Source organism: Podarcis vaucheri (genome assembly GCF_965113315.1).
Source record: "Podarcis vaucheri genome assembly, chromosome: 17".
In the NCBI taxonomy this organism is placed as follows: Eukaryota; Metazoa; Chordata; class Lepidosauria; order Squamata; family Lacertidae; genus Podarcis; species Podarcis vaucheri.
The window spans coordinates 6,996,306-7,022,699 of NC_138755.1; the positions used below are offsets into that span (position 1 = coordinate 6,996,306).

General features: G+C 44.7%; 1 protein-coding gene across 1 annotated transcript; it reads right to left on the reverse strand.

Annotated features, from left to right (window-relative positions):
- Positions 1–4,254: 4,254 nt before the first annotated feature.
- Positions 4,255–20,154, reverse strand: CDC37 (cell division cycle 37, HSP90 cochaperone). The gene is made up of 8 exons (XM_082205504.1): positions 19,974–20,154; positions 14,994–15,275; positions 13,072–13,177; positions 10,945–11,060; positions 9,521–9,643; positions 8,869–9,051; positions 7,101–7,172; positions 4,255–4,806 (listed from the first exon to the last, which is right to left on the reverse strand). The coding sequence occupies exons 1-8, from the start codon at positions 20,073–20,075 to the stop codon at positions 4,654–4,656; spliced, it is 1,137 nt and encodes a 378-aa protein (XP_082061630.1). The 5' UTR covers positions 20,076–20,154; the 3' UTR covers positions 4,255–4,653.
- Between the last annotated feature and the right edge of the window lie 6,240 nt (positions 20,155–26,394).

The window sequence follows — 26,394 nt, forward strand, 5'->3', positions numbered from 1 at the left end:
TTACTGTCAAATGTGTGTTTAGTTAGCTGCTCCTGCTCCCACTTCTCTGAAGTTTCTAGCCTAGCTAAATCCTTGTGAGGAATGTTCTGATCTCTGCCCTGTTATTCTTCCCTCATCTCACAAACATCTTGCAAATAATTCCAGGGAGCTTTTGAAATAATTACCTAAGTCTCTGCATTCTTCTCCCATTTGTCTGATGGCCTTGCAGCTTCTGTGCTACACAATGTATGTGGGTGGGGAAGGAGCACAGAAATGACAATGGAGAGCATTTGCATGGGTATTTTTGTTAAAACACTGGGAGCATAATCAAGCACTTAGTGGAGATGACTGCAAAATATAGCAAAGCTCAAAACAGGGTTATCAGTCTACACAGCTAAATTATCTTGCTAAGCCGTGAGGCAGTCACGCTGAAAGATGGACATGACTCCAAGAGAAGCTATCAAACATACAGACAAATTGCATGGTGTTCTGAAGATCAAGCAAACAACCAGAATCATTGTAAAGAAAGGTGGGCTGGTTCTCACTGCTATTCTATCCTGCCTTGGAAAAGAACACACAGAACAAGTCAAATGCTATTGGGCTAAAACAGGGATTCTCAAACTAATATTGTGAGTTTCTCTCAAAAAACAAATACCTTCTTTCCCTGCCACTGCCACCCCTGGCAAAAAAGGACCAGAAACTTCACTGGTGATGACACTTGGAGAGACGCAATGCAATGGCTTAGATTAAAGAAAGAACAGGGACAGATGAGGATCTGAGGTATGAAACTTCCTGCATTCTCACACAAGAATTCAGGGTTTCTCAGTGGAGCATTAACTTTGCCTTCATTAGGACAGCATAGGAAAAACTCTTAGTGAGGATAGGAAGTCTGAAACAAGAACAGGCTCCCTCGGAAGGTGGTGAACTCTCCTTCATTGGAGACTTTTAAGCAGAGGCTGGATGGCCTTCTGTCCTGGATGTTTTAGTCAAGATTCCTGCAATGCAGGAACTAGATGACCTGCAAGGTACATTCCAACCCTACAATTCTTTGATTCTACGAGTCTGCGAGAGAGCTGGATCTCTCCGGTAGCCTGTTGGGCAAGGAGAATGGCAGAGTTTTTCATTTCCCCTCTATAAGACATTACAAATTTACTTTATTAAATGGAGATATTGAATCATGCATATTCAGTGCATTATTGGTGTTTTTTAAATATGGCCAGGCACAAATACCTGAGTGCAATCTATGTATAGACCTTGTAGTTTAGGAGGGTTGGGGGGAAATACTTGATCATTTTACTCCCAGCTTATAATACTGCATCAATATCACTAGCAATATCACATTTTTGTCAGAAACAAAAATGTCACTTCCTGGGCTCCTAGCACCTGCAAAATGAAATTATGCAAAGCCACATAATTCAGTCTTCCTGAGCATAGGGCTGCCTTTTATTTATTTAGCACAGAGTAGAACATTCAGTCCTAGTTATGCCCAGCCCATGCACAATGGCTTTAGTGCAGAAGCAGAGGGGAAGGATTAGCTTTCACCTGCAGTGTCTTTCAACTTCCGTTCCCTTTGTTCAATCTAAATTTCTGGCTGCCAAACATTTATAGCTAGACATGCAGTATTATTATTATTGTTGTTGTTGTTATTATTATTATTATTATTATTATTAAAATTTGTGTACCACCCTTCATCCAAAGATCTCAGGGCAGTTCACAAGAAAACATGGCATGTATTCTGACTATATACAAATGCACTACCTTACAGACACTACACTCCCATTCATCAAGAGTGTCAAGTTCTATTTAATGTCTCCCCGTCACATTTGCTCCCATGTTTTGGGATCTGTAGGTCAATCTCATCAGCACCAGCTCCCACCATCAACAAGATCTCTATGTTCTTTGGTTATGAGTTTTATCTTCCTCCTGCTTCCAGTCAGCAGCTTCATGCCTGTGCACAGGATGTATGAACAGGAATTTAAGAAGTCTGCTACTTGTAGATGTTGAGCGCGTATGATGCATAGGTCCTGGAATTTCCTGTACAAACCACCTCTCTCTTTCCCAGGCCTAGGGAAGCTGCTTGTTCTCTCCTAACATTGCTTCTGGTTGGCTCCAGGTCATCTCCCAGGATCTGGAGAACATGTTTGCTAAACATCCTGAATCATGACTGGCCTTGGTTTTCTGCCCTCCTGCTGAGGGTATTCGCTCCCTGCCCATGCTTGGACTGTACTCACAGCAAATTGGTTCTTTAAGAATATGCCTGCAAAGGTAGGGGAGGAGCAATTAAGAGTATGATCCAAGTTTGATTTATACTCCATCTCCCCACAAAATGTCCAAGACAACTTTAAATATTCCTGTTTCAAAACGTCTACTTAATGCCCTGTAGCTAAAACTGCAGCATCTATAGTGGCCTACAGCACTTGTCCTACTCTACATGACAGTGAGATAGGAATGCTGCAAACCGATTATTTTGCCCTGCAAATTTTGCAAAATGCTAAACAGTTATTTGAAACTTTTCAAAGCAAGAATATAATTTATTCCAATGAATGATGCTGACTTAGGTGTAGGCAGGCAAGCAGAACTCAACCTTTACCATGAACCAGACAGAATATTTTATTTTTTAGCCCAAGTTCTTGGAACCAATACCTGAAAGAGAACTAAAAGCAAAGCAAAAACACTAATATCAGTTCAGAATAAAGGTAAAATACTGATGTGATCCCCTCTAGGCTATCATTATAGTGCAAGAATACAGTCATACCTGGGTTGAAGTAGCTTTGGGTTAAGCATTTTTGGGTTGCGCTCTGCAGCGACCCGGAAGTAACGCAGCACATTACTTCTGGGTTTCGCTGCTCACGCATGTGCAGACGCTCAAAATGATGTGACACGCATGTACAGAAGCGGCAAATTGCGACCCGCACACGCGCATTGCATTCGCTTCAGGATGCGAACAGGGCTCCAGAACAGATTCCGTTCACATCCAGAGGTACCACTGTACATAAAACCAACATCTGAGAGAAGGTGGCATTGGGCATGCCATAAAGGTTCATTTTCTGCAGAGAATGGAGGATATCCTTGCATGAGTTGTCCCTCCCACTAGGCAGGACATATATAAATTAAGCCTTTTTGCCCTCACATGGAAGGGCGAACGCTCCAGTTCTTTCCCACTTAGCTCCCAGTACAGGTCAGGTGACAACAGTTTTCTGTCACCCGATAGACCTGAGGAGAGGCTGGCATAAGGCTAATTACTTGGCTTGAAAGTGGAAGTTCAACATCCAGCTACATAAAAGTAAAGACTTTCTTAGAGGGTACCCAGTTCTCTTTATTCTGCTGATTCCTCAGATGGGGAAGCCATAGGAACAATGTCCCCCACACAGCAGCGGACCACCTCAGCTGGGGCCCTGATTCTGAGGAAACAATTGAATTGTTCTGGGAGGTTGCAGAGGCTACAGGTCCCTCACCAGCCACCTTTGGAAATTTACAGTCAGATCTCTTTTGGAGAGAGGCTCTTGGTCTAACGCTACAGTTTACTGTGGGAGACTGAAGAGAAATGTCTGTTAATTATAATGCACTGCAATCTCTATGTATTGTAAAGTCCTTCCCTATGGTGTAATACTCAGAGAGTCTTTCTTGCTCTTACACGCAGAATTGCAGAGTTGGGAGGGATGCTTATGGTGATCTAGTCCAGCCCCATTGCCCTGCAGGAATATGCAGTAAGGGAACTGACCCCTGAACACTCCTGCAGAGCTTGAAGCATTCTTTCTACAGCTTTGGCCTTTAAAAAGACAGGCTATCTATACAAGCCGTGGTGGGGACGTCAACAAGGCACCACACAGTGCAAAGTGAAACAGGCTCCGAGGGTCCGGCAGGTAATTCTAACAGACTTGAAAGTAGACACAGTAGTTCTGGTATCTTGCCCAAGCATCAAAAATCATGGGTCAGAGGATGAGCCCTAAATTTGCTACCAAGCTTTTACTGACCCACACTGGAACTCGGGTGGTGTACCACAAGCTGTCCATTAGTGAGTCACATCACTGTTCTATCTAGCCCCCTATTGCTTAATCGGACTGCCCAGTAGTTCTCTCCATGTTCCAGCCCTCCTACCCAAGATGCATTAGCTGGTGATGCTAGGGATCAAATTTGCACCTTGCGCACCTTCATGTATTCCGTCACTGGACTATGCACCCCCGGCTGTTCCCGCAGTCAATCCTGATCTGGAACTAAACAACAAAAAATCAATGGTTCGATTCCCAAGAGAAAAGACACACCGTGCTCACTGACTCCGTTCCACTCTCAGCTAGTTCCGTCTTTTTATTTGCTCAATAGCCTTTAACTGGTTGCCAAACAAAAAGATATAACAGCACATTTGTAGCTATGACACCAACTGGCGTTACCACAAGACAGAGAAGGTGGACCTGCCAGGCCCCTATGAGCCTGCACGGTGTGGCAGACCCTCCCCTAAAATGGAACACAGGGCCTTCCGACAGTTTCCTTACAATTCTGCAGGGCTTACAGGGAGGGGCTTCTGATGTGGTGAAAGAGCAAGAGCTAGTCAGGAAGCAGCTCATATAATTCATGAAGTGTGTAAAAGCACACCATCGCTGAATAGTTTGGTGTAAAAGAAAGGAAGGAGAGAGGGTGACAGGAGAAGTCTGCTTTAAAGAAATCTGCGCCAAAGGTTCAGGGGCTTCCTTTGTCTTCTTCACAAGTCTCCTTCTTAAATTCCTCATAGACAACATCTGGCTTGTCATCCTTCTCTGCACCCTCTGCTGTTCGGGCATTTGGCACCCACAGGCCAGAACTGATGCAGCGCTGCATGTGGTATTTCGCTTCCTACAATGGGACACAAAACACATCCTGCTTAAGGGCCATATGCATGTTACACTTTACATGACCGAACAACTCTAAGGAATTCTTATTCACTAGGCTTCTAAGCAATGGAAACTACTGATAAAACCTAAAGCTTTGAAAAATGCTTGGAAAACATTGTTGTTCTTTTTTAATAGGAGTCAATGGTTCACGATCTCTGAACTAGAGGAGTATTTGACCAATATGTGGCATATAACCAAAACTGCAATTCCCAGGAAGGCAACATAACACTGCAGTCTGCAGGCTGCCTGCACAACTCCATCAGCAGATGTGCTAACATTACAAACTAGGGGAGATCTCTTGGAAAATAGGTAAGCTCTTTAAAAACTTTTGCAATGAAAGTGAGTAAATACCAATTCCAAATCGAGCTAAGGGGAGCTCATCTATTACTAAGTTTGAATGTCTTTTATCCTAAAATGAAAGGTTAGAAAATAAAGCAAGACTGTGAACTTCAAGAATAGTCTTTAAGGTAAGTAGTTTAAACAAATCTGCAGCAGCGGCTGCTATAGCAAAGTATGCAAGAGGCATAAAGTCTCTTAAACTAAACTAAAGTCATAAACTAGTGATGGCCAAACTTGGCCCTCCAACTGTTTTGGGACTACAACTCCCATCACCCCTAAATAACAGCACCAGTGGTCAGGGATGATGGGAATTTTAGTCCTAAAACAGCCGGAGGGCCAAGTTTGGCCATCACTGCACTAAACCATAGGTCTTTACAGGCAAAAGGGAAGCTTCTGTTGGGATGTATCAATTTCTTATAGAAATGGTGACAAAATTCCCTCAAGTGGCTCTATGCTTAAGGAAAATTTTGGTTAGAAGAAAGAAATTTGATTAGAAGGGGAGATTTCTCCCTGCAAGTCTGATTCCTAATGTAAAATACAGTGGTACCTCGGGTTAAGTACTTAATTCGTTCCGGAGGTCCGTTCTTAACCTGAAATTGTTCTTAACCTGAAGCACCACTGTCAGAGCTGCCACCCAGTCCCAGCTCACATAGGACCAAGTCCGCCAGCGTTCACTTAATAAGAGTCTTTATTAAGTTACAGGTTTCATTTCCGAACTGCAGCGTGCAGCTCTACACCTTCTGCCCTAGGTCGGCGAAGACCCGTCTGAGTCCCCGCCTCTTGCACACCAGCTTAATACCCTAGCCTTGCTCCACCTCCTTCGCCTCTCCCTACGTCTCTGGGTCCTTCTGCCCCCCTGGGCCTCCTCCCTTCTACTCTCCTCTGACGCTGACCCCCCTGATCCTTCTGCCTCCTTGCGGCGGGCTTTAGGACCTGGCTCACTCTCCGGGCTGCTTACTGCTCCAGCTTCCGCTGCATTTGAACTTGGCGCGCGCGCCCAACTCTCTACTTTCCTCTTAACCGTTGCCTCGCTCTCTGAGGAGGGCGTGACCACCCCTGACTCGTGCCCTCCCTCCTGCTGACAGCCTCCGGAACCCGATGCCTGGCTACCTTCCTCCCTGCTGCTCTCAGTCTTGAGCGTGGGTCCCGACTTCCAGCTGCTGCCGCCCTCAGTTATGAGCGTGGGTCCCGACTTCCAGCTGCTGCTCTCTGAATCTCCTCTGTTCCCTTCCTCCTGGGGTGTCCCCCCGGATCCCCCCCTTGCTCTGCTCACTGGGGCTCCCTTTTGGGAGTCCTCTGACTCACTGCTTAGGCTTGGAGATCTCGGGTCGTCATCATCACTCATTTTCCCTTCGGATTCCTCCCCCTCGCTCTCTGCGTCTCTGCACCGCCGCCGCACGATTTCTGATCTCATCCTGAAGCAAAGTTCTTAACCCGAGGTAATAATTCTGGGTTAGAACTGGCTTAGTTTGTAAGCTGAAGCGTATGTAACCACTGTATACAGGTGCTTATTTCAGTAGCTTATCAGGTTTGGAGCCAGCATGCAATGCTGAAATTTAAGCAGGGTACCAAACACAGCTAATGGGTCCAATAAGCTGTGTAGTGGAAGGTCAATAATGCTTATGGTACCTGTGTAGATTAGGGTGCTTCAGCATGCAATTGTACACGCCAAATTTCCCAAAATGGGCTGCCACGAAAAATCACACAATTTATGGATTTGGAGGGCACAGAAGAAGTTTAATTATCGACTGTGGCAGATATGAGCACGTCTTCAAGCCTTGCGTCAGAGGGGAGAGTAGTGGCAAAGAGTGCTCATACATGTTTGAATGTATAAATTAACATCTCCTATATCTATTTGGACACATAGTCCCATAACTTGAAAGGAAGGAGTCTAATCCTAACTTTGAGAATACTCACAGCAGGTTCCATTTTGCTGATTGCATCCTGAAGCATCTGTACATCTTTCACATCAAAGCATTTCTGGAGCTCCTGGGAAGAAGAAATATGCATTTATATTGAAATCAAACCTTTATTAGGCATTATGCAAATAAAAACCGTAAGAAGGAAAATAACATGTAAAAGCCTTGAAATATATATAAAAAGGCAGCAGTTGGCTACAATCATATATATATATATACATATAAAATCAGTGGTTTTCCTTGTTAACCTGCTCCTTGGAGGACTGCAGCCAAAAACTCGGCTACCCCCGCCGTTACCCTTTGGTCAACGTCGGATAGGCAGAATCCCGCACATTCACCTTGCTGGGGTTCCAGACCACCCAAAAGAGGGGACAGCACGCGTTGACGGAGCGTACTGTACAATGGGCAATGAAAGAGAATATGCTCTACAGTGTCCGGGACATTCATAGAGCATCTGCAGAATCTCTTGTTTCTAGGGATGTTTTATGCATTTATATAGAGGGGAAGGGATGAAAGGACTGCAGAAATCTTGAGTTGTAGAAACAGTAAAGGTAAAGGGACCCCAGACAGTTAAGTCCAGTCGCGGACGACTCTGGGGTTGCGGCGCTCATCTTGCTTTACAGGCCAAGGGAGCCGGTGTTTGTCTGCTCTGCAGACAGTTTTTCCAGGTCATGTGGCCAGCATGACTAAGCCACTTCTGGCACAACCAAACCCAACACCAGAGCAGTGCACGGAAATGCTGTTTACCTTCCTGCTGGAGCAGTACCTATTTATCTACTTGCACTTTGATGTGCTTTCGAACTGCTAGGTTGGCAGGAGCTGGGACCGAGCAACAGGAGCTCACCCCGTTGCGGGGATTCGAACTCCCGACCTTTTGATCGGCAAGCCCAAGGCTCAGTGGTTTAGACCACAGCACCACCCGCGTCCCAGTGTATACAGTACAGACTATCTAAAGCTCAGAGGCAGAGCACATGCTGTGCAAGCAGAAAGGCCTGGATTCAATTACAAATAAATTGGCTATTAATAAAGTAAACTCTCTAGAGTCACAAAAGTGTAGCATTGGAAGGAAACCTGAGGGTCATCTAGTTCAACCCACTGCAGTGCAGGAACGCCAACAAGCTTCTAGGAGCCACAGGTGAGAGCAAAGTGAAGGATGGAGATCAAAGTTGGACAAACTACTTTAGAGGGAGCATGATGTGTCCCCTGCCAGGAGTACTCCTCTTCCCCTAACACCCCATACACCCCAAGGTGCAGATAGATAAGAACAGAAATGGCTAGAACCCTGGGGCTAAAATAAGGTTAAAATTGAATATAAGCTAGGGGTGGCTATCCCTCCAGCCTGGGAGCCAGACCCATTGCCCCAAATGTTTTCTTCTGAGCTCACAAGACGCTATTGATTTAGGTGGCAGCAGCAGCAGAGAAAAAAATATACAGGTAGTCACAGCACCTCTGTTCAGCCAAGAACCTTGATAGGCATATAAATTGCCCCCTCCCCAGTCATCACACATCTCACAGGCTAAAAAAAGGTAACGAGGCAAGCCTCAGCTAATCTACACGGATCGGCTGAGTGCTTGTGGGGGAAATGTTCTGCGGCCACGCTGTCTGCTTTCACACTCATCCCCACTCCTAAGGATAGGCCAAGGGTGAATGGACAAAAGCAAGTTAGCCACCATGTGCACGTGCGTACACACACACACACACAGAGGGAAGCAAAAGGGTTAACCTCATACAATCAATTTGTTCAGTTAGAAGCATTAGTGACTCACGGGTGGGAGTGATTCATACACCTCTACAGGATCAAGGCCACCAGGCCCCAGTCGTTTCTGGCGCTCTTCTTCTTCATACTCTTTCATGGCTCTCTCAATGCGTGCCTTAGCTCGGCCCCGCACCCGCTCTTTGAAGGCTTCCAGTTCATCATTAAAACCCTCCATGTACTGCTGGTCAGCAGTCTGTACGAAATTGGAAAAGGTGGCAGGTAAGAAAGTGGAGGAGGACACACATGAGAACACAGTACTGAGCAGATATCTTGCCCTTTAACAGGGGAGCAAATCAAACTTTACAAGATGTTACGCTGATCTTGTCCATAAAATGCCAGCCAAAACCTAAATACATCATGCTATTTGATAAATGCACTCAAGCCAGAACTCTGCTGAACTACCAGAAGAAATGAGTTTTTAGAAGCATTACCCCTCTGCAGAGACTTCAAAGGGGCCCAGTATAATCAATGATCAAGCTGTGTAGGTACTGATCAGCTAACTGACACCAATCAGCTTTCAATTTTCATATATTAATCATCTGACGTCATTATGACATCATGTGACTGACAGGTGAATGGTTCAACTCACCTGTCAAAGTTGGTCCGGGGGTGGGGGAGAGCCAAGATAAGATTTTCCTCTATTACCTGGGCAATAGTCTCACCTTGATTTTAGCAAAGAACTGTCTGAAACAAGCTCTAGGGTCAACTTTCAGGCTCTTGGCCAGCTCTAGGATGAACTGCATCACTATGGTCTGATGAGCCACTTGTTCCATCAGGGCATGTTTCTGAGACAGGCGACAAAAGAACAGTTGCACTTTTAAAGACACACTCACACTCCCCTTGTCAATATGTCATCTGAGCCTGGCCCAGCATGCAAATGATTACATTAAGAACGTCATTCAAAACTCACTCCCAATCCTCCCTCTCTCCATCTCAGCTTCAGGCTCCAAAGGTTACAACCATAGGATACCAGATGACCCAGAACCATGTCCATCAAGCATACAGAATTCTGCCTTCCTGGTCCCTTCATTTTCCCAGGATAGTACAGTGGTGCCTCGCAAGACGAAAAGAATCCGTTCTGTGATTCTCTTCGTCTAGCGGTTTTTTCATCTTGCGAAGCAAGCCCATTGACGGATTAGCGGATTAGCGCTATTAGCGGCTTATCGGATCAGCTGATAAGTGGCTTAGCAGCTTAGAAAAGGGGGGGGAGGGGAAAAAACCCGCAGGAACTCGCAAGACATTGTCGTCTTGCGAAGCAAGCCCATAGGAGATTCGTTTTGCGAAGGACCTCCAAAACGGAAAACTCTTTCGTCTAGCAAGTTTTCCGTCTTGCAAGGCATTCGTTTTGCAGGGCACCACTGTATCTAGAAGCAATGCTGTGGTTTTGTGTGGTTTTTTTGCAAATTCATGAGGCCATCTCTAAAATTGGAATTTTCTTCTGGGCATATAGCTGGCAGTGAGACAGCAGTGGCTGACTCAGCAAGACCCAGCCGCTACAGTACCAGACACAAAACAACACTTGAAATAATTCCACTGTCAGAGGAAATAAATCCTGCAGAGCAGGTTCAAGCAATCTGTTAAATGTGACAGAAGAACCACACTGGCTGCTTATGAGGTAGCCAGCCATCAAACTGCACAAAGTGACTGAAGCAGGTTCACAGAAAACTCTGCTATTAACTCCTAGTACTGAAGCAACTGCTAGATCTAAATACTTATTTGGAACCTTTATAATAAGACCTGAAATACAAGCAACCCCCATTTATGCACGTTCAATATGTGCGACTGTGCAAACGCATATCATGACGAACCTGGAAGTGACCCTAAAACATCACAAAAAGGGGCATAACAGGCTTTTTCAATGGTGTTTCAAATACATGTGATTTCATTTAAATGTGTGGTGCCTTAGAACATAACCCCAGTGTAAATGGGGATTGCATGTAAATACAGGCAGAAGGCCCTTAAGAGCTTGCCTTGCAGTCACCAAAGTTTCTCAAACACACTGTCCTCATTTGTTTTGAGTCATACACTGACAGTCCTTAGTCTTTTCCACTGCAGCTTCTGGAAAAGCTACATCAGCTTTACTCACCTCTTCTACTTCCAGATCGATACACCAAATGACTAAATAATTGGCTGTCTCTTCACACACAAGATACGGGTTATCAGACAGATATTTCTGACTGTCATCCCAGCGCCGCAGCATTCCTTTTAAAACAAGAAAATAGAAGCATAAAAATCAGATTTTAGGGGTGGGGGGTAATTTCCTAACCAGGCTTCTGGACTTTAACACACAGATGACAGCACTGTAAAAAAACTGCTAGCACTTTACAGTCATATTAACAGGGAACACATAAGCAGCAACTGGGGAAGCCAGAATAGTGATGAAGTTTGACTTCGGAACATACATAACATTAAAGAAGTTAAGTCCTTATGGTAACAAGATTATTAAAACAAAGAAAAAATTGCAATTGGTCAATTAGTACAAGGGCAAAGGATACTGGTTTCTAAAAGCTACTTTATATAACCTGAATTGATGTTCACGTAAGATGCATTGATGTTCATGTAAGTTAATGCTATTTATTTTTAAATGATCAAGCAGAGCTGCTTTTATTTTCTTAAACACAGTATAAGAAACTTATTCCACACTAGTGCTAAAAAGGCTTGACTTTTTGTGAACACAGTCCTCAATGCAAAATGTGATTGCTGGTCCTTGTTGCAATGGCAGGGTTCAGAAGCAGCAATAAACCAGTCTAGAACTACAGTAGCAAGGCTGCCAAGTATTGGGCTCAAACGCTCCTCTCCTCTCACTTTATCAACTATAGCCACAAGGAGATTGGAAGCTTTTGCTTCTGGGTCCGTCCGTCCCCAACTACAGTTTCATACTGTATGGGGACCAGGAATTGCTCACTTTGGTGTCTTCCTAAAGCATGGTTAAGACCTAAGAGACTCTGTCTTGTTTTGCACAGAAAAAGCAATTTGGTCATTGAAAAACAAAGCATATCTTCCAATATCCTAACGCTGGTCTGGAGATTAGGGTTACGGTTGGAGTCGGGGTTAGGTTGTAAGCAACTCATGGAGTATTACATCTGCACATCCTCATTTTTCTAGATGCATTTCTCAATGTATTATTTACAGAGTAGGCGCTGGAAATTGGCAGTCTCCAATCCGACCAATGCTGCCAGCTGGACCAGGCAAGCTCCAATTACCTTTAGCTGCAGCCTGACAGGATCAGGCACATGGTTATGTTGATTACCATACCATTCCCTCTCCCAGAATAGGACCTAACCCAATTTTGTAACCGGAAAAAACAGATACCCATGTTCTCCTGATATAAGCAAACAAAAAGGGATTGCAGTAGAACATGAGTCAAGGTAGGGCACAGAACATATCATCCTGTTATTCAGCTCTGGGTGACCAGACAGATTTCTACAGTCTCCTAACTACAGTGAGAGCTATCTGACTTTGTTGAAGGGGGTCAAGAACACCCTGCTTCCCTGCACGTAGGGAAAACAGAGAGACCATACTGAGTACAACTACTTGTTGGTTTCTGGTACTCATGACTGCAGATTTCCTCTCTTCTGATCTTCTTTGAAAGAACTTTAAGCTAGAATTACAAGCCAGCCACACCAAGTCTACCTAACTGCAAATGAATATCAATCAATACTTTATTGCGGTCCAAGGACCCATAAAACATAAACCATAAAACAATTTAAAAACTAGATACAGTTAAAATGACCAGACAGACAGATGGTAGAATCATAGAGTTGGAAGAGACCACAAGGGCCATCGAGTCCAACCCCCTGCCAAGCAGGAAACACCATCAGAGCACTCCTGACATATGGTTGTCAAGCCTCTGCTTAAAGACCTCCAAAGGAGGAGACTCCACCACACTCCTTGGCAGCAAATTCCACAGTCGAACAGCTCTTACTGTCAGGAAGTTCTTCCTAATGTTTAGGTGGAATCTTCTTTCTTGTAGTTTGGATCCATTGCTCCGTGTCCGCTTCTCTGGAGCAGCAGAAAACAACCTTTCTCCCTCCTCTATGTGACATCCTTTTATATATTTGAACTTGGTAGAACCAAGGCAGCCAGCAAATGAATATCAGTCCACAAAGGCTGTATCTGCAATTTGCCACACTGATCTCAAGTACTCTTAGCCACAGAAAAAGAAGCTGTTTAACCCAAAGCACTCTCAGATCAGTGCAGAGTTTTCCCTTACCAAAGTGTTTAATTTGCTTCTCATACTTCTCCACATATGTTTTGTGCTTTTTCTCTTTCTGTTCTTCTGACTCCTCGTCCTGCTCCGCCTTGACATTGAAGACACTCTACAACAGCAAAGGAAGCGTGGTTAGAATCACTATTGCTACCACAATGCAGTCAAGGTTGGCCAAACCAACAAAGGGTGGCCAGGATAGTCCTAGGCTGAATACAGTAAGAAAAGGAAAATACCAGCAAAAGAATGAAGAGATGAAGCAGCTTCAAAAGGATCAAGTGCAACTGAACAGATAAAACAATCCGGAAAACCCAGGATGAACAACCTGCAGCTCTACAGAGGTTGTTGCACTACAACTCAGATCATCTCTGACTATGTGGTCGGTGGGGAAGGGGGAGTTGGAGTGTAACATGATCTGGAAGGTGACAGGTTTCCCATCACTGCTGTAAAATATTTGGCAGCCTTGGAATTAATTTAGTCATCTTTTTTCTTTTTTAAACATTTTATTGAAGGAAATCATCAATACAATAAAAATAAAATAAAATAAAAAGCAGCACAGTATATTCAAGTGAGACTTAATATTAAGTTGGTAAAGTACTTAAGACCATTAGGAAAGATGAATTTCACATTTTATTGTGATGAGTCCTGTGTGTTTATTTTTTGTATATAAGATAATTTTTCAGGGTCCTCCAAGTCTTTGGCAACACATAATTTATGAATTCTTTTTTCAGCTAATGCAAAACTCCACATATTTTTAAACCAAAACAAACACCACAAATCCAGCAAGGCTTTCCATTTCTGGGCAACTGAGGTTCTAGGCAACTCTGACTCTATGTCAAAAGTTCCCGAGAGCTGAAACTATTCAAATGATCATCCCACAGATCTAGTAAACAAAACTGTGCTGAAGTTGGAATGGAATGTCGGAGTATTTTGGTCTTGGCAAACTTAACTAAAACTGATTCCATTGCCCTTGAAGATGAGTCACTCAACTCATAATACTCTGAGCGTTAACAAATGGGTTTAAGGGAGTCTTTCTGAGGCTTTCATTTCTTCATCCCAGAATATTTCTAAGGCTTGATTCCCATTCTTGCTTCCCTCAGTTCAGTACTCAGGAATAAAACCAGTGTTTGGTATGCTATCCTAAAACCTAATTGTTAGCAACTGCATTTGTTATTTTACAGATATAATTGCTTTAAAAACTGCTTTGATTTTTTAAAATTAAATTGTGGCATACAAGTATTTTTAAAAATTTGTAGAGTTCACTTTTCATCGACAAGAGAGACAAACAACAATCTTTGCTAAAAATTCTGATCCCTCCAGAAGCTTTATTATTAAGCCCCAAAAAGTTATTTGCCTGCAAAATGTTTTACTTACTTATTTATCACTGATAAGAGTAAATGAGTATAAGTAAAAAGAAGGAGACAACATACACAACAAGCCATAAATAAATGTAGCATATCACTCTCAGTAATTAGAAAACAGACACTAATGCACAGCAAACACCCAAGTGAAAAAGCAATTATTGAGCAGGCGCTTAAAGCTCTTAATAGTCAGTGCCAGGCGCAACTCAGAAGGTGTTTCATAACTGGAATGCTAACACTGAGAAGACCCTCCACTGAGTTGCTGCCTGGAATATTTTAAGTGGCTGTAGCACTACCAAAAGGTCCTCTGCCACAGGTCTTAACAATGCAAGGGCAGGTGGACATGGGAGAAAGCACTCCTTCAAGTAACTGGATCCCAATTTATATAGGCCAGGGTATTGAACAAGATTTTTAATTTTCTTTCATAAGGTTTTTCTGATATATGTAAAAAGTCATCCAAGGCCCAGATATGTGCAATTCACATAATTTAGTTTAAGGCCATACACTGAGTGTTCCCGGTAGCAAATGAGTGCATATCAATCAAAGCTGCATAGCAACTAGACCCACCTTACTGAAGCCATCTCTGCTGAGTGTGTCCACATTCCATGGCATGTTCTTTTCCTTCTTCCTGAGATCGTCCGCCTTCTCTTCCCAACTCTTCTCTTCTTTCTTGAGTTGCTGTGCCTCAGCCTGCAGCCTTTGCAGCTCACTTTTGGTGCTATCTACGTTGGCCAATTCAAGCTCTTTTATCTTCTTCTGACACTCAGCTAGTTTCCGCTTGCAATCCCGACACCCTTTGTCCACCTCTTCTTTCTCCTTGTGGAACTGTTCCATTCTCTCGACTCGGGCCTGAAAAATGGGTTGTATTCAGTCAATATAGTCCAAGCGACTACAGCCTCTTTATTACTTCAAGCTAATACTGGGACACTTCCAACCCAGAATGAGGTACACCAAGTTGCCTGTATGAAATATAGCCATCTGGCACCTTCTATCGCAAAAAGGTTAGTTCATTTCTAGTTTAGAGTAGTGCTGTCAGCTGAGACCAGGACCTTACACACACACACAACCTCCAGTTGACAGAGAAATGTGGGACAAAGTCCCCTGCCACCAGCTGGTGGACATCTGATGTATTCATCTTTTTAAAAATAAATAAAATCCTAGCTGTTTTCTCCTCCCAACCAGGCAATATTAAGCTCCTGGCAGAAGCTCAAGTTGAAGAACAAGAGCTAAAGGGCTCTTAACCTTTGACTCATAGCCTGTAGCCTGCAGCCCAAGGAACAACTTTCCACTTCCACCACATGGAGACTAACTAGTAAGCATGTGCAAGGGCACCAGAAGGCATCAGGGAAGATTGCTACTGAAGGCCCCCATGGGTTATCCTGAAGTCAGCATAAAGCAAAGATATAATCTTTCTTATTCTAAGCTTCTAGGGGTCTGTACTTGGCTAGAAAGCCTGGTGTAGGGTACTGGACTGTTTCTTTTTATGGCAACTATTAACATTGTAAGTATTTGTAATTTTATTTTAATTTATTTTAGTTTTTTTAAAAAAGTTATTTAGCAGTTATTACACAGATTGGATGGTTAGAACAGAGTGGCGGTGAGAGTAGCCTTAACTCTTCTGGCTGCGTTAAGCTTTTTAAAGAGGAGAATTCAACATTGCATTAAGTTGATTGTTCCGTCAGAGCAAGCTCTTCAGCCTACCAGACAGAACAAGCCCCCTCTCCTTGTTCAAAGAGTCTGCCTGATACCTACACCCAGCAAATTTAAGGTCTTAGGAGAGGGGTGTGGGTGTGTGAAAGCTGTGTTGCACAAGCAGAAGACCTTGCGCAAGGCTTCCACTGATGGGTCTTGTTAGGTGGATCCCACCCTTAATATTTATCAATGTCAGTTCAGGCTTCTAGCCTCAAAAAATGAGGGATACAAAAAGCTTGATGAGAGCATATTTTCATCCTTGTGACAAGGCTTTCTTTTGGCCCTCCTATGTTGGAATTTTACAATTTTATATATTTATATTTTTTGCTTGCCGATTTGTTGGGATTTTATTGTACTAATAAAAAACTCTCACACACAAACCTTTACAGTGGTGCCCCGCAAGACGAATGCCTCGCAAGACGAAAAACCCGCTAGACGAAAGGGTTTTCTGTCTTTCAATGCGCTTCGCAAGACGAATTTCCCTATGGGCTTGCTTCGCAGGACGAAAACGTCTTGCGATTTTTTTCGCTCCCCCCCTTTTTCTAATCCGCTAATAGCCTTTTAGCCGCTAATCCACTAAGCCTTTAATAGCCGCTAAACTGCTAATAGCGCTAATCAGCTAATAGGGTTGCTTTGCAAGACGAAAAAACCGCTAGACGAAGAGAATCGCGGAACGGATTATTTTTGTCTTGCGAGGCACCACTGTACATGTGCAGAAAGGGAGTGCATGTATACCGCACAAAGACAGCAGCCAAGCAAAGAAGAAGAAGTTGCTCCGCACATGAATACCTCCTACATACAAACATCTTTCTGCTCCTGCATACACAGCAGCGTGGGTGGGTGAAGTAGCTGCTGCGGTGGTCGCTGAGAGTTTTGGAACCCAGGAAAGAAGGCTGGCATTGCTTTCTGGGCAAAGCTTTCCTGGAAGAAATCTGGTATCGCAAGTCAAAATATTCAGCAACCAGTAGAAGAATACTTCAAATTCCAAGTACACCCTGCTACTCTGATCTTGAAGTCATCATACTTCAATAGCAACAACAAGACTTCAAAAGGGAGTATATCCAAAATGAGATTGCTGAACTAGAATTTATCAGCAAAGCCGAATAGCTCAATTCAGATTCCTGGCTTGTCTTTCACTCCATAGAAAATAGCAGTCTCACTTCAGGAGTTCAGACTAACAGAACAATAATATTACAATGCCTTTACTCCTTCATATTGTGAATGGATCACTCATTCTTATCTTGCATAAATTTGGACTCCCTATAACAGAATTACAGACTTACTGCTGCTACCTTTTGCAGTGTACTCATGTGTGTTTATCTCCATATCTGTCAACTGAGGACACTTCACACAACATATAATGGGCTTAATGGAAACATATGCCACAAATAAATCTGCTAGTCTTTAAGCTTCAAAGGCAAAAAGCTCTGCCAACATTTTATACACACTTTCTAGTTTCTAAACACAGAAAGTTAAAATAGCAAATATCAAGCAGAGTTTTCAAGGCAACGTTGTGTTATTTGACAAATTCCTCTAGCCTCTGCAAGGGAATGGGGACCAGTAGTCCTAACAGGGAGCTCAGGCAGGATAAAGCCGTTACAAATGTAAGAAGCGTTACAACTAAAATGGGCAAATAAAATGTAAACATAGGAGCAGCAAAGCCAATTCTTCCTTCAAAAGGGATAGCCATCACATCCTGTATATGCAATTTCAAGATCATTACTCTTTTTGGCAACCTTTCCTTGATTTGTCATTCCATCAAGCTCATGCTTGCGAGCTTTAGACAGAGGCTCCTGTGTGCAGCAAAAGATATGCCTAGTAGGATTAATCCCCCAGCCTATATAGAAGGAGGTCAGAAGAGATGATCATCTCCTCTGATCTCACACACTGTGAAGTGTAAGCTGGGATCTAGACATTTTTGGCATTATGCTGCCTTTACACTCTTGCCATTTTAACTTGCTGTTCCTTGGAAACTGACAAGACACACATTAAACTTATTACATGCATGTCTTCTGAACCTACATAAGGTGAGGCTAGAAACTGGAAAAAGTTTGAGCTGCTGAGAAAACCAAGCATAATTTTTTGCATTTATCAGTTTTACTCCTGTGCATCATACGCATTCATTCCCACATGGTAAACACTAATCTTATTAAACATTTGGGCAGTTGCAAACTAAGGTTTTTCAATTCATTATTTGGCTGCAAACCAATCTTGTTCATAAAGCAAAATTGCAAAACAAATTGTGGCTGGTTTTTGTGTTAAATATATGCTATACGGTAACTGATGGACGTAATAGGTATCTAAAGCCATTTGCACATGCAGAATGTAGGCACCCTATATACAGAAATGAGCAAAGCAGTGATATTTTAGGGAGCAGGCTAGCAGGCAGGGCCCATTATTTACACCATAGGAGCCTACACAACACAAAACACTCTTGCTGTATCTGTTTTATATTATTTGTTTTTTATCTTATATTTTGGAAATGTACATCCAGTTTTCCCCCCTTTAAATTTTTGGGTGGCCCCAAAGAAAGCGGGGCCCTCAGCTATAGCTTGTTTAGCTTATAGGGGAGAGACTCCATCAGGCAAGGCCTCCTTCCACCTGCCTTGCTCCACCCTCTGCTTCTCAATGTGTATTGTATTGTTTTATGTACTGTGGCTTGCCGTTGTTTTATTGATTATGGTTTAGATATTACTGTAACCGTTGAGTGGATTTCTGTTTAACTTTTATATGTTGCTATTATTATTTTATACTATTCTAATGATTGTTGAATGTTACTTTTTGATGGAGGTTGCCTATTTTAAAGTTATTTTTTACTATCACATTTTTGTATTGCATTAGATTGTTACAAGATGTACATTTTTTGTTTCTTCAGCTTGTAAACCGCCTTGAGTATTGTAAGATAGAAAGGGGGTATACAAATTAAAAATGATGAATGATGATACAGTGGTACCTTGGGTTAAGAACTTAATTTGTTCTGGAGGTCCCTTCTTAACCTGAAACTGTTCCTGAGGCACCACTTCAGCTAATGGGGACTCCTGCCGCCGCCACGCGATTTCTGTTCTCATCCTGAAGCAAAGTTCTTAACCCGAGGTACTATTTCTGGGGTAGCGGAGTCTGTAACCTGAAGCATCTGTAACCTGAAGCATCTATAACCCGAGGTACCACTGTATGTCCACCTGTCCTTTGTCACCAACAAATTGTGGCTGGTTTTTGTGAATATATGCTATATGGTACTTGATGGACGTAATCAATATCTAAATCCATGTGCACATGTAGGCATCCTATATACAGAAAGGAGCAAACCAGTGATATTTTAGGGAGCAGGCAGGGCCCATTACTTACATCACAGGAGCCTACACAACACAAAACACTGTTGCTGTATCTAGGCTTTATTTTATTTGTTTTTTATCTTATATTTTGGAAATGTACATCCAGGGTTTTTTCCCTTTAATTTTTTTTTGGGGGCCCCCAAGAGAGCGGGGCCCTCAGCTATAGCTTGTTTAGCTTATACGTAAAACCGGCAGTGCTCGGGGTAGAAGCGAAGGGAGGAGCATAACGGGAAAGTGGCGCGTCCCGTTCAGCCGCGCGCGCGCTCAAAAAGGTCCAAGCCTCAGAGGGGTCGCGAAAGGAAGGCTCGCCGGAGAAAGGGGTCGGGATGGCGGCGGGCCTGTTTCGAGAGCGTCGCTCGCAAAGGCTGCGGCGGAGAGGGCAGGGCGGGGGGAGCCTGAAGGAGACGGAGGAGGGGGAGCAGGCCGGCCTTTCCGAAAGCGGAGGGAAGAGAGCCTGACGGGAAGGGAAGCTGCTGCACCTGAGGAGCTTCTGCAGGCGGGGCGGGCTCCCTCTCCCCCTCACCTGGTGCCGCCATCGGAAGAGGCTGGGCGTGTCGATGTTGGGGTGAGTCTCGTCCTCATCGTCGGACACCTCGATGTGGTCCCAGACGCTGTAGTCCACCATGGCCGCCCTCCTGCCGGCGTTGCTGCCTCCGCTGCTGCTGCTGCTGCTGCCTCCTCTGCCTTCGGGAACTTCCGCTTCCGCTTCGACGCCACTTCCGGAATCTCGGCGCACGCGCGCGGAAAACTAGTGCCGCGCCGTTACTTTCTCCCACCCATGGGGGGGGGGCGGCGCGTGCGCCGACCGCTTTCTCGCCTCCGCTGCGCCGACGGAAAGATAGAGATATACGAAGCAAAGGCAAGAGGTGCTCCACTCTGCCGGCACTCGCGCGTCCCCAGGCCTGTTTTTGAAAATGCCCAGGTGACACCTCTTTCCCCGGGAAGTGCCTTTTCGGCAGCCTGGGCTGTGGCCGAAGGGCTCCTCGGGCGGCCTGGCGGCTGCACATGGGCATGGCCCGGTTCATAGCTGTCAAGCGTCCCTTATTTGGAGGGACAGTCCCTTATTCCAGCGCCATGTCCCGCTGCTGTCCGTTATTGATGGATGTCCCTATAAAATAAATAAGTAAACAATAGGTGCTTTATAAATTGCCTGTACTGAACAAACAGAAAGAGGGGGAGAGATGTGTAACCCACAGCAAAAGTCACAGCGCCTGCAACATTTCCGTGCAAATTGTGTCCGTCATAAGTGATGGTACAATGTCAATTAACGCACTACTGCAAAATTAAGCGAGTCCCAGAACCAACTCCATTTTAGCAATTCAACCTGCTGGCTGGCAGTCAAGATGCCTTGCTTTGAGCGCTATGAATTTCTGAGTGAGCTCTCTGTCGTGCACAAACACACACACAAGGTGACCTGGATTGCTGCAGCTTCAAAAGTTGTTAATTCACACAAACGTGTCGGTGGTGGTGGTGGTGGTGGGGAAGAGAACAAAGGCACATTCTCTCTCCTACTGGCCATAGCTGTCAAGCGTCCCTTATTTGGAGGGACAGTCCCTTATTCCAGCGCTGCTGTCCCTTATTGATGGATGTCCCTTCAATGATGTCCCTTAAATTTCAAAGGAAGCAGCTCCTCTCCCTCCCTCCCTGCCAGCCAGGGAGGAGGGAGGCTACAACTGTGTTGCTTGGCTGTGTTGCTCACCCAAGAAGGAGTCTAGGAATGCCTGGGGGTGGATCTTGCATGCCTTGTGCCGATCAAATTGGCTGTGTTGCCTGGGAACTCGCCTTTGCTCAGCGCTTCCCAGCGGAGAGGTGATGTGGTTTTCCTTGAGGCTTCATTTGGCTGCTGGCTGGGCTTTCTGCCTTTGGCTCAGAGGGGCTCAGAAGTTGAACATACCTGTGCTGAGTGCTCGGATTGGAATTGGACGGGATTGATGGCCCACTCACCCTTGCCGGCAAAAATGTCTGTCTGCAGCGGGGGCACATGGTGGGGGAAAAGGAAAGGAGATCTCGTGGGAGGGGGGCTTTTGAATTTGTTTTGGAGGCTCCTTCGATTGACTTATGGGGGGAAAGAAAGAAGCTGGTTGACTAAAATGGTGGGTGACTGGCGATCTCGTGGTGAGGGGGGGAAGCTGTGTGTGTGTGTGGCTAGTTAATGCAAGCTGAGGGGTTTTTTGAATGCTGGATGCCATTTTGTTGCACGTGCTGCTGCAAACTTTGCAGTGCAAAGCCAGGCCGGGGAGCCATCTTAAGTTGCGGCTGCAAAGGCCTTGTGGTGCCTGTGATTCAGATTCTAGTCAGTTGAACCTCTGGTTACAAAGTTGGTTGGACAGTGCTCTTGAAGCTACCAGCATGAGTTTGACCAGACTGCAGGAGGACAGAAAGACTGGAGTGCCTGGAACAGGTGAGGCTGCAGGTCCCTTATTTTGGCTCCTTGTCCCTTATTTTCAAATCTGTAAGTTGACAGCTATGCTACTGGCTCACTTCGAAAGGGAGGCCCATCCTTCCTAAAGGCCTCATTTGTTCGCTCATTTGTTATTTTTGGCCCATCTCTGCTCCTTTAAGATAAAAGGGCTGGCAAATCCCAAGCTATCGAATGAGTACCTGGCAAGGAAGGCTCTGTAACTGCAGCTTCAGGGCTGCGTAAGACACAGAGTGCACTTAAAACACACGGACTCCCCTGAATAATCCCAGGAACTGCAATTCACGTTCCCGCACGACACACAGGCGGGACCCCCGTGCCGCCTGCTCTCTCCTTTGCGGCCTGTACGAAGGGGCTAAGTGGCACGCAGGCATCCCACCGATTTCCACAGCGACCTGGCTGCTGGTGGAAGGGGATTCACGCGTCTTGGAGGAACGTGGGAATGGAGGGGGGGATTGCTAGGAGGAGACGATCCTAAGGTGGGATGGAATGGAAGTCCAGCAAGCAAACACCAGACCTCTTTTTCTCCTCTTTATTAGAAAACCTTTGATGCCAAATATATTAAAGAAGGGGTAGTGGAATGAAGGGGTCAAATACATGCTCATTTCTGGTGGCTCTGCATCTCTGAAGGCAGGAGGTGTATCTTCTCTGGTCATTTGGGCACTGGCTTGTTCATGTTCAAGCAGAGTCTGTGGCAGCAAAATGTTCTGCAGAAAAGGCCACCCGGAATTCCAGGTGTTGCCACGTCTAGCGAGGGAACGTGGCTCGGTGGAACACAGCAACCAAAGAGCAGAGGTTGCCAGAATTACCACCTAAGGTCCTGCGTTTCCAAATGCAGCCACCTGCGATCTACGGAACCCCTAGACGTAGTTGGGTACAAGTTCCATCTTTTTTAAGAACAGTTAAATGAATGGAGGAGGATAGGCCTAACAGTGAATATTTGTGTTAACAACTAATAATTGAATACTTGGGGGGTATTCTCTCTCCTTTCACCAGGTCCTACAGCCCAACTCTGGCCAGATGCAGCTGGGCATTGCACTGCAGGAATAGATTCTGGAACCCGCTGGAGGAAGAGCCTGTGGAACTCCCAGAGACAACTTTATTCTCTCCATGCATTATGAAAAGTCCACGCCGCACCAGCACTCCCTGCCTTCTAAGTGGGTGGTGGCCCACTGTACGTGAGCATGAGATGGAAGGATCTGGCATACTGTAGTTGTTTTTCTAGAGGCAGGAGAGCTCCGACGAGAGCTCCGACAGGTACAGAGGAAAGGGGCTGGCCAGGAACAGCAACAGCAGCACGATGGCGCTGAGGATCATCACCGTCCTCTTCCATATGGCGGGGAATCTGGGGGGCTTCTGGGTTGGGAGGCAGGAGATGATTGAAGGCTCTTGTAGGCTGGATCTGGAAGAGGAAGCAAATGGTTCAGATTCGTAAATCTGGTTGTTGGGACACTTCTTTGAATAATAATAATAAATAATAATATTTTATTTATATTCTGCCCTCCCAGCCAAAGCCGGGCTCAGAGTGGCTAACAACAGTAAAATAATACAGCATTCTTTATGGACTTAGGTAAAGGGACCCCTGACCATTAAGTCCAGTCGCGGATGACTCTGGGGTTGCGGCGCTCATCTTGCTCTATAGGCTGAGGGAGCTGGCGTTTGTCCGCAGAAAGCTTCCAGGTCATGTGGCCAGCATGACTAAGCTGCTTCTGGCGAACCAGAACAGTGGACAGAAATGCCGTTAACCTTCCCACCACAGTGGTACCTATTTATCTAATTGCACTTGACATGCTTTTGAACTGCTAGGTTGGCAGGAGCTGGGACCAAACAACGGGAACTCACCCCGTCGTGGGGATTTGAACCGCCAACCTTCTGATCGGCAAGCCCTAGGCTCAGTGGTTTGACCACAGTGCACCCAAGTCCCTATATTACATTATTGTTATTGTATATTACATTAAAGGTAAAGGTAAAGGGACCCCTGACCATTAGGCGCTGGCTGGGGATGGCGGGGTATAAATAAAAATATTTATTATTATTATTTCAAGGAGATGCCACCAGGGCTAAAGTCTGGTAGGAAGCACAAGCTCAATGGGCCTCCTAAATCCAGAGGGGTGGAAGTGGCTGGAGGTTGTCCAGTGTTACCCAGAGAAAGCACTCTGCACATGCTCAGAAGTGCATTCCTTACAGCTTCAGGATCTCCAACCATTCGTTTCTCGGTTGCAGCCCAAGGCAGCGAAGCCACAAGGATCCAGGGATTCGTTTTCCGGTGTTGCCCAACCTATCAACTGCTTACGTGCCCAATGTTGCTGGCTGGGGTTGGCCGAGTTTTCTTTTTCGCCCGTTGCTGTGACTTCTGCCTCTTTGGTTGTTTCCTGCTTGCCTGGGATTGCACTGGGAATTGCAGATTGAAGACACGCAGGGAGACAGGCCCACATGCCCCAGTGACCTGCAGAGTGGACTGTAAGATTATAAGGTGCTGCCCTCTATGGAGCCAGATCATTGGTCCATCTAGTTCAGTGTTGGCTACACTGGCTGGCACCTCTCCAGCGTCTCAAGCAGAGGATTTTTTGCCCAGGACTGAACCTGGGACCTTCTCCGTGCGAAGGAGCAGTGGGCTCTTCCCCTGTTATTTGGAGCTTGGCATGTAGAAGGCCTTGGGTTCCATCCCTGGCATCTCCAGGTAGGGCCAAGATGGGAAACCCTGGACAGCCACTGACCATCAGAGCACACCAATGTTTCTCAAACCTGAGTCCCTGGTTGTTGTTGGACTACAACTTCCATCGTCCCTAGCTAGTGGGATGAGTGGTCAGGGATGATAGGAGTGTCGACTTGCAGAGGAGCCGGGAGGCCAGCTGGCAAGCCCAGCTCGGACGTCTCATTCCATCAGCCCATGCCCCGTAAATCAGTGACCCAAACTTCAAAAGCCAGGGCATGGTATATGTATGCATGTACAGTGGTACCTCGGGTTTCATACGCTTCAGGTTACAGACTCTGCTAACCCAGAAATAGTACCTCGGGTTAAGAACTTTGCTTCAGGATGAGAACAGAAATTGTGCTGCGGCAGCACGGCAGCAGCAGGAGGCCCCAATAGCTAAAGTGATGCTTCAGGTTAAGAACAGTTTCAGTTTAAGTACGGACCTCTGGAACGGATTAAGTACTTAACCCGAGGTACCACTGTACCGGTATTTGGTATGAAGTTGTGAGGGCAGGGGGGTTAAAATATGCTCCCCATTCCTGTTTTTGAAAATGCAAATACAAATGAAAAAATACATACTTCAAAAAGTGAAAATCCGGACACAAAAGTTGTTTAGGAAAACACAAAAATGCACAAAAACACAAAAGTGCATACCACAGTAACAAACAAAAACAATATTATCCCACCCCACACTTATACATCGGGCGGGGCATAATAATTATTATCATTAATGATTTAACTTGTTTACAGTGATTCTTCATATATTCTACAAACTTTTTCCAGTTTTCCTTGAATACTCTTCCTGATCTCTTATTCTGCTGGTTAGACTCACTAGTTCTGCATATTCCATCATCTTCCATCATCTTCATCTGCCACTCCTCCCTCATCGGAAATGCCCCCTCTTTCCATGTCTGAGCATATAAAATTTGGGCTGCTGTAGTTACATAGATTATTATTATTATTATTATTATTATTATTATTATTATTATTATTATTATTTCTGGGGACATTTGACTCAATTATTCCTAAAAGAAGAGGTTCTGGTCTTTTTATAAAAGACCTTTTAAACACCCCCCCATTACATTATATATCATCTCCCATAAGCCTTTAGCTAGTTTACATACCCACCACATAGGTAAAACGTAACTTCTGGTGGTTTTTGTTATATTTCCTGCTATTACCTGATTCTGAGTGTTATGTACTGAAGTTCTCACCCTGGGGCAGCAGGGGGATACTGTAGATAGTTATGCAAATGAAGGATCGAAAAGTGACGTTCAGTGATTGGATAGTTTTAGAAAATGGCAACAGTTACATTGTTCTGGAGCTCTATATAAGCAGGCTGACTGAGCTCCTCAGTTAGTTCTGTTCCAGCTTACAAATAAAGAGCTGCTTTGGAAGAATCGCTGTGTCGTCTGATATGTTCGCCCACAACTTAACACTGAGCTATACATCTTTGCTAACTTACTCGGTGTCAGGTTCCTCTTATATGTCATTTTCATATAATTCTCTTTCAATGCATAACAAGCTGTAAATTTTAAATCCATTTTCCACAGTTTCTCCCACAAAGTAAATTCAATATCATGTTCCATATCCCTTGCCCAATGTATCGTATCAAATTTTACTGATTCATCTTTTGTTTCCCACTCTCATAATAACTTGTACATCCTAGAGATAAGTTGGTCTCTATTTTCTATTCGCTTTTGAATTGGAAACTTTGATCCATAAAACCATACTGCTTATGTAGTCTAAACATTACATTTCGTTGGTGTTATTGTAGCCAGTCATTCACCATATTACTAACATCTTCTAATTTATTCAGTTTTACGTCTT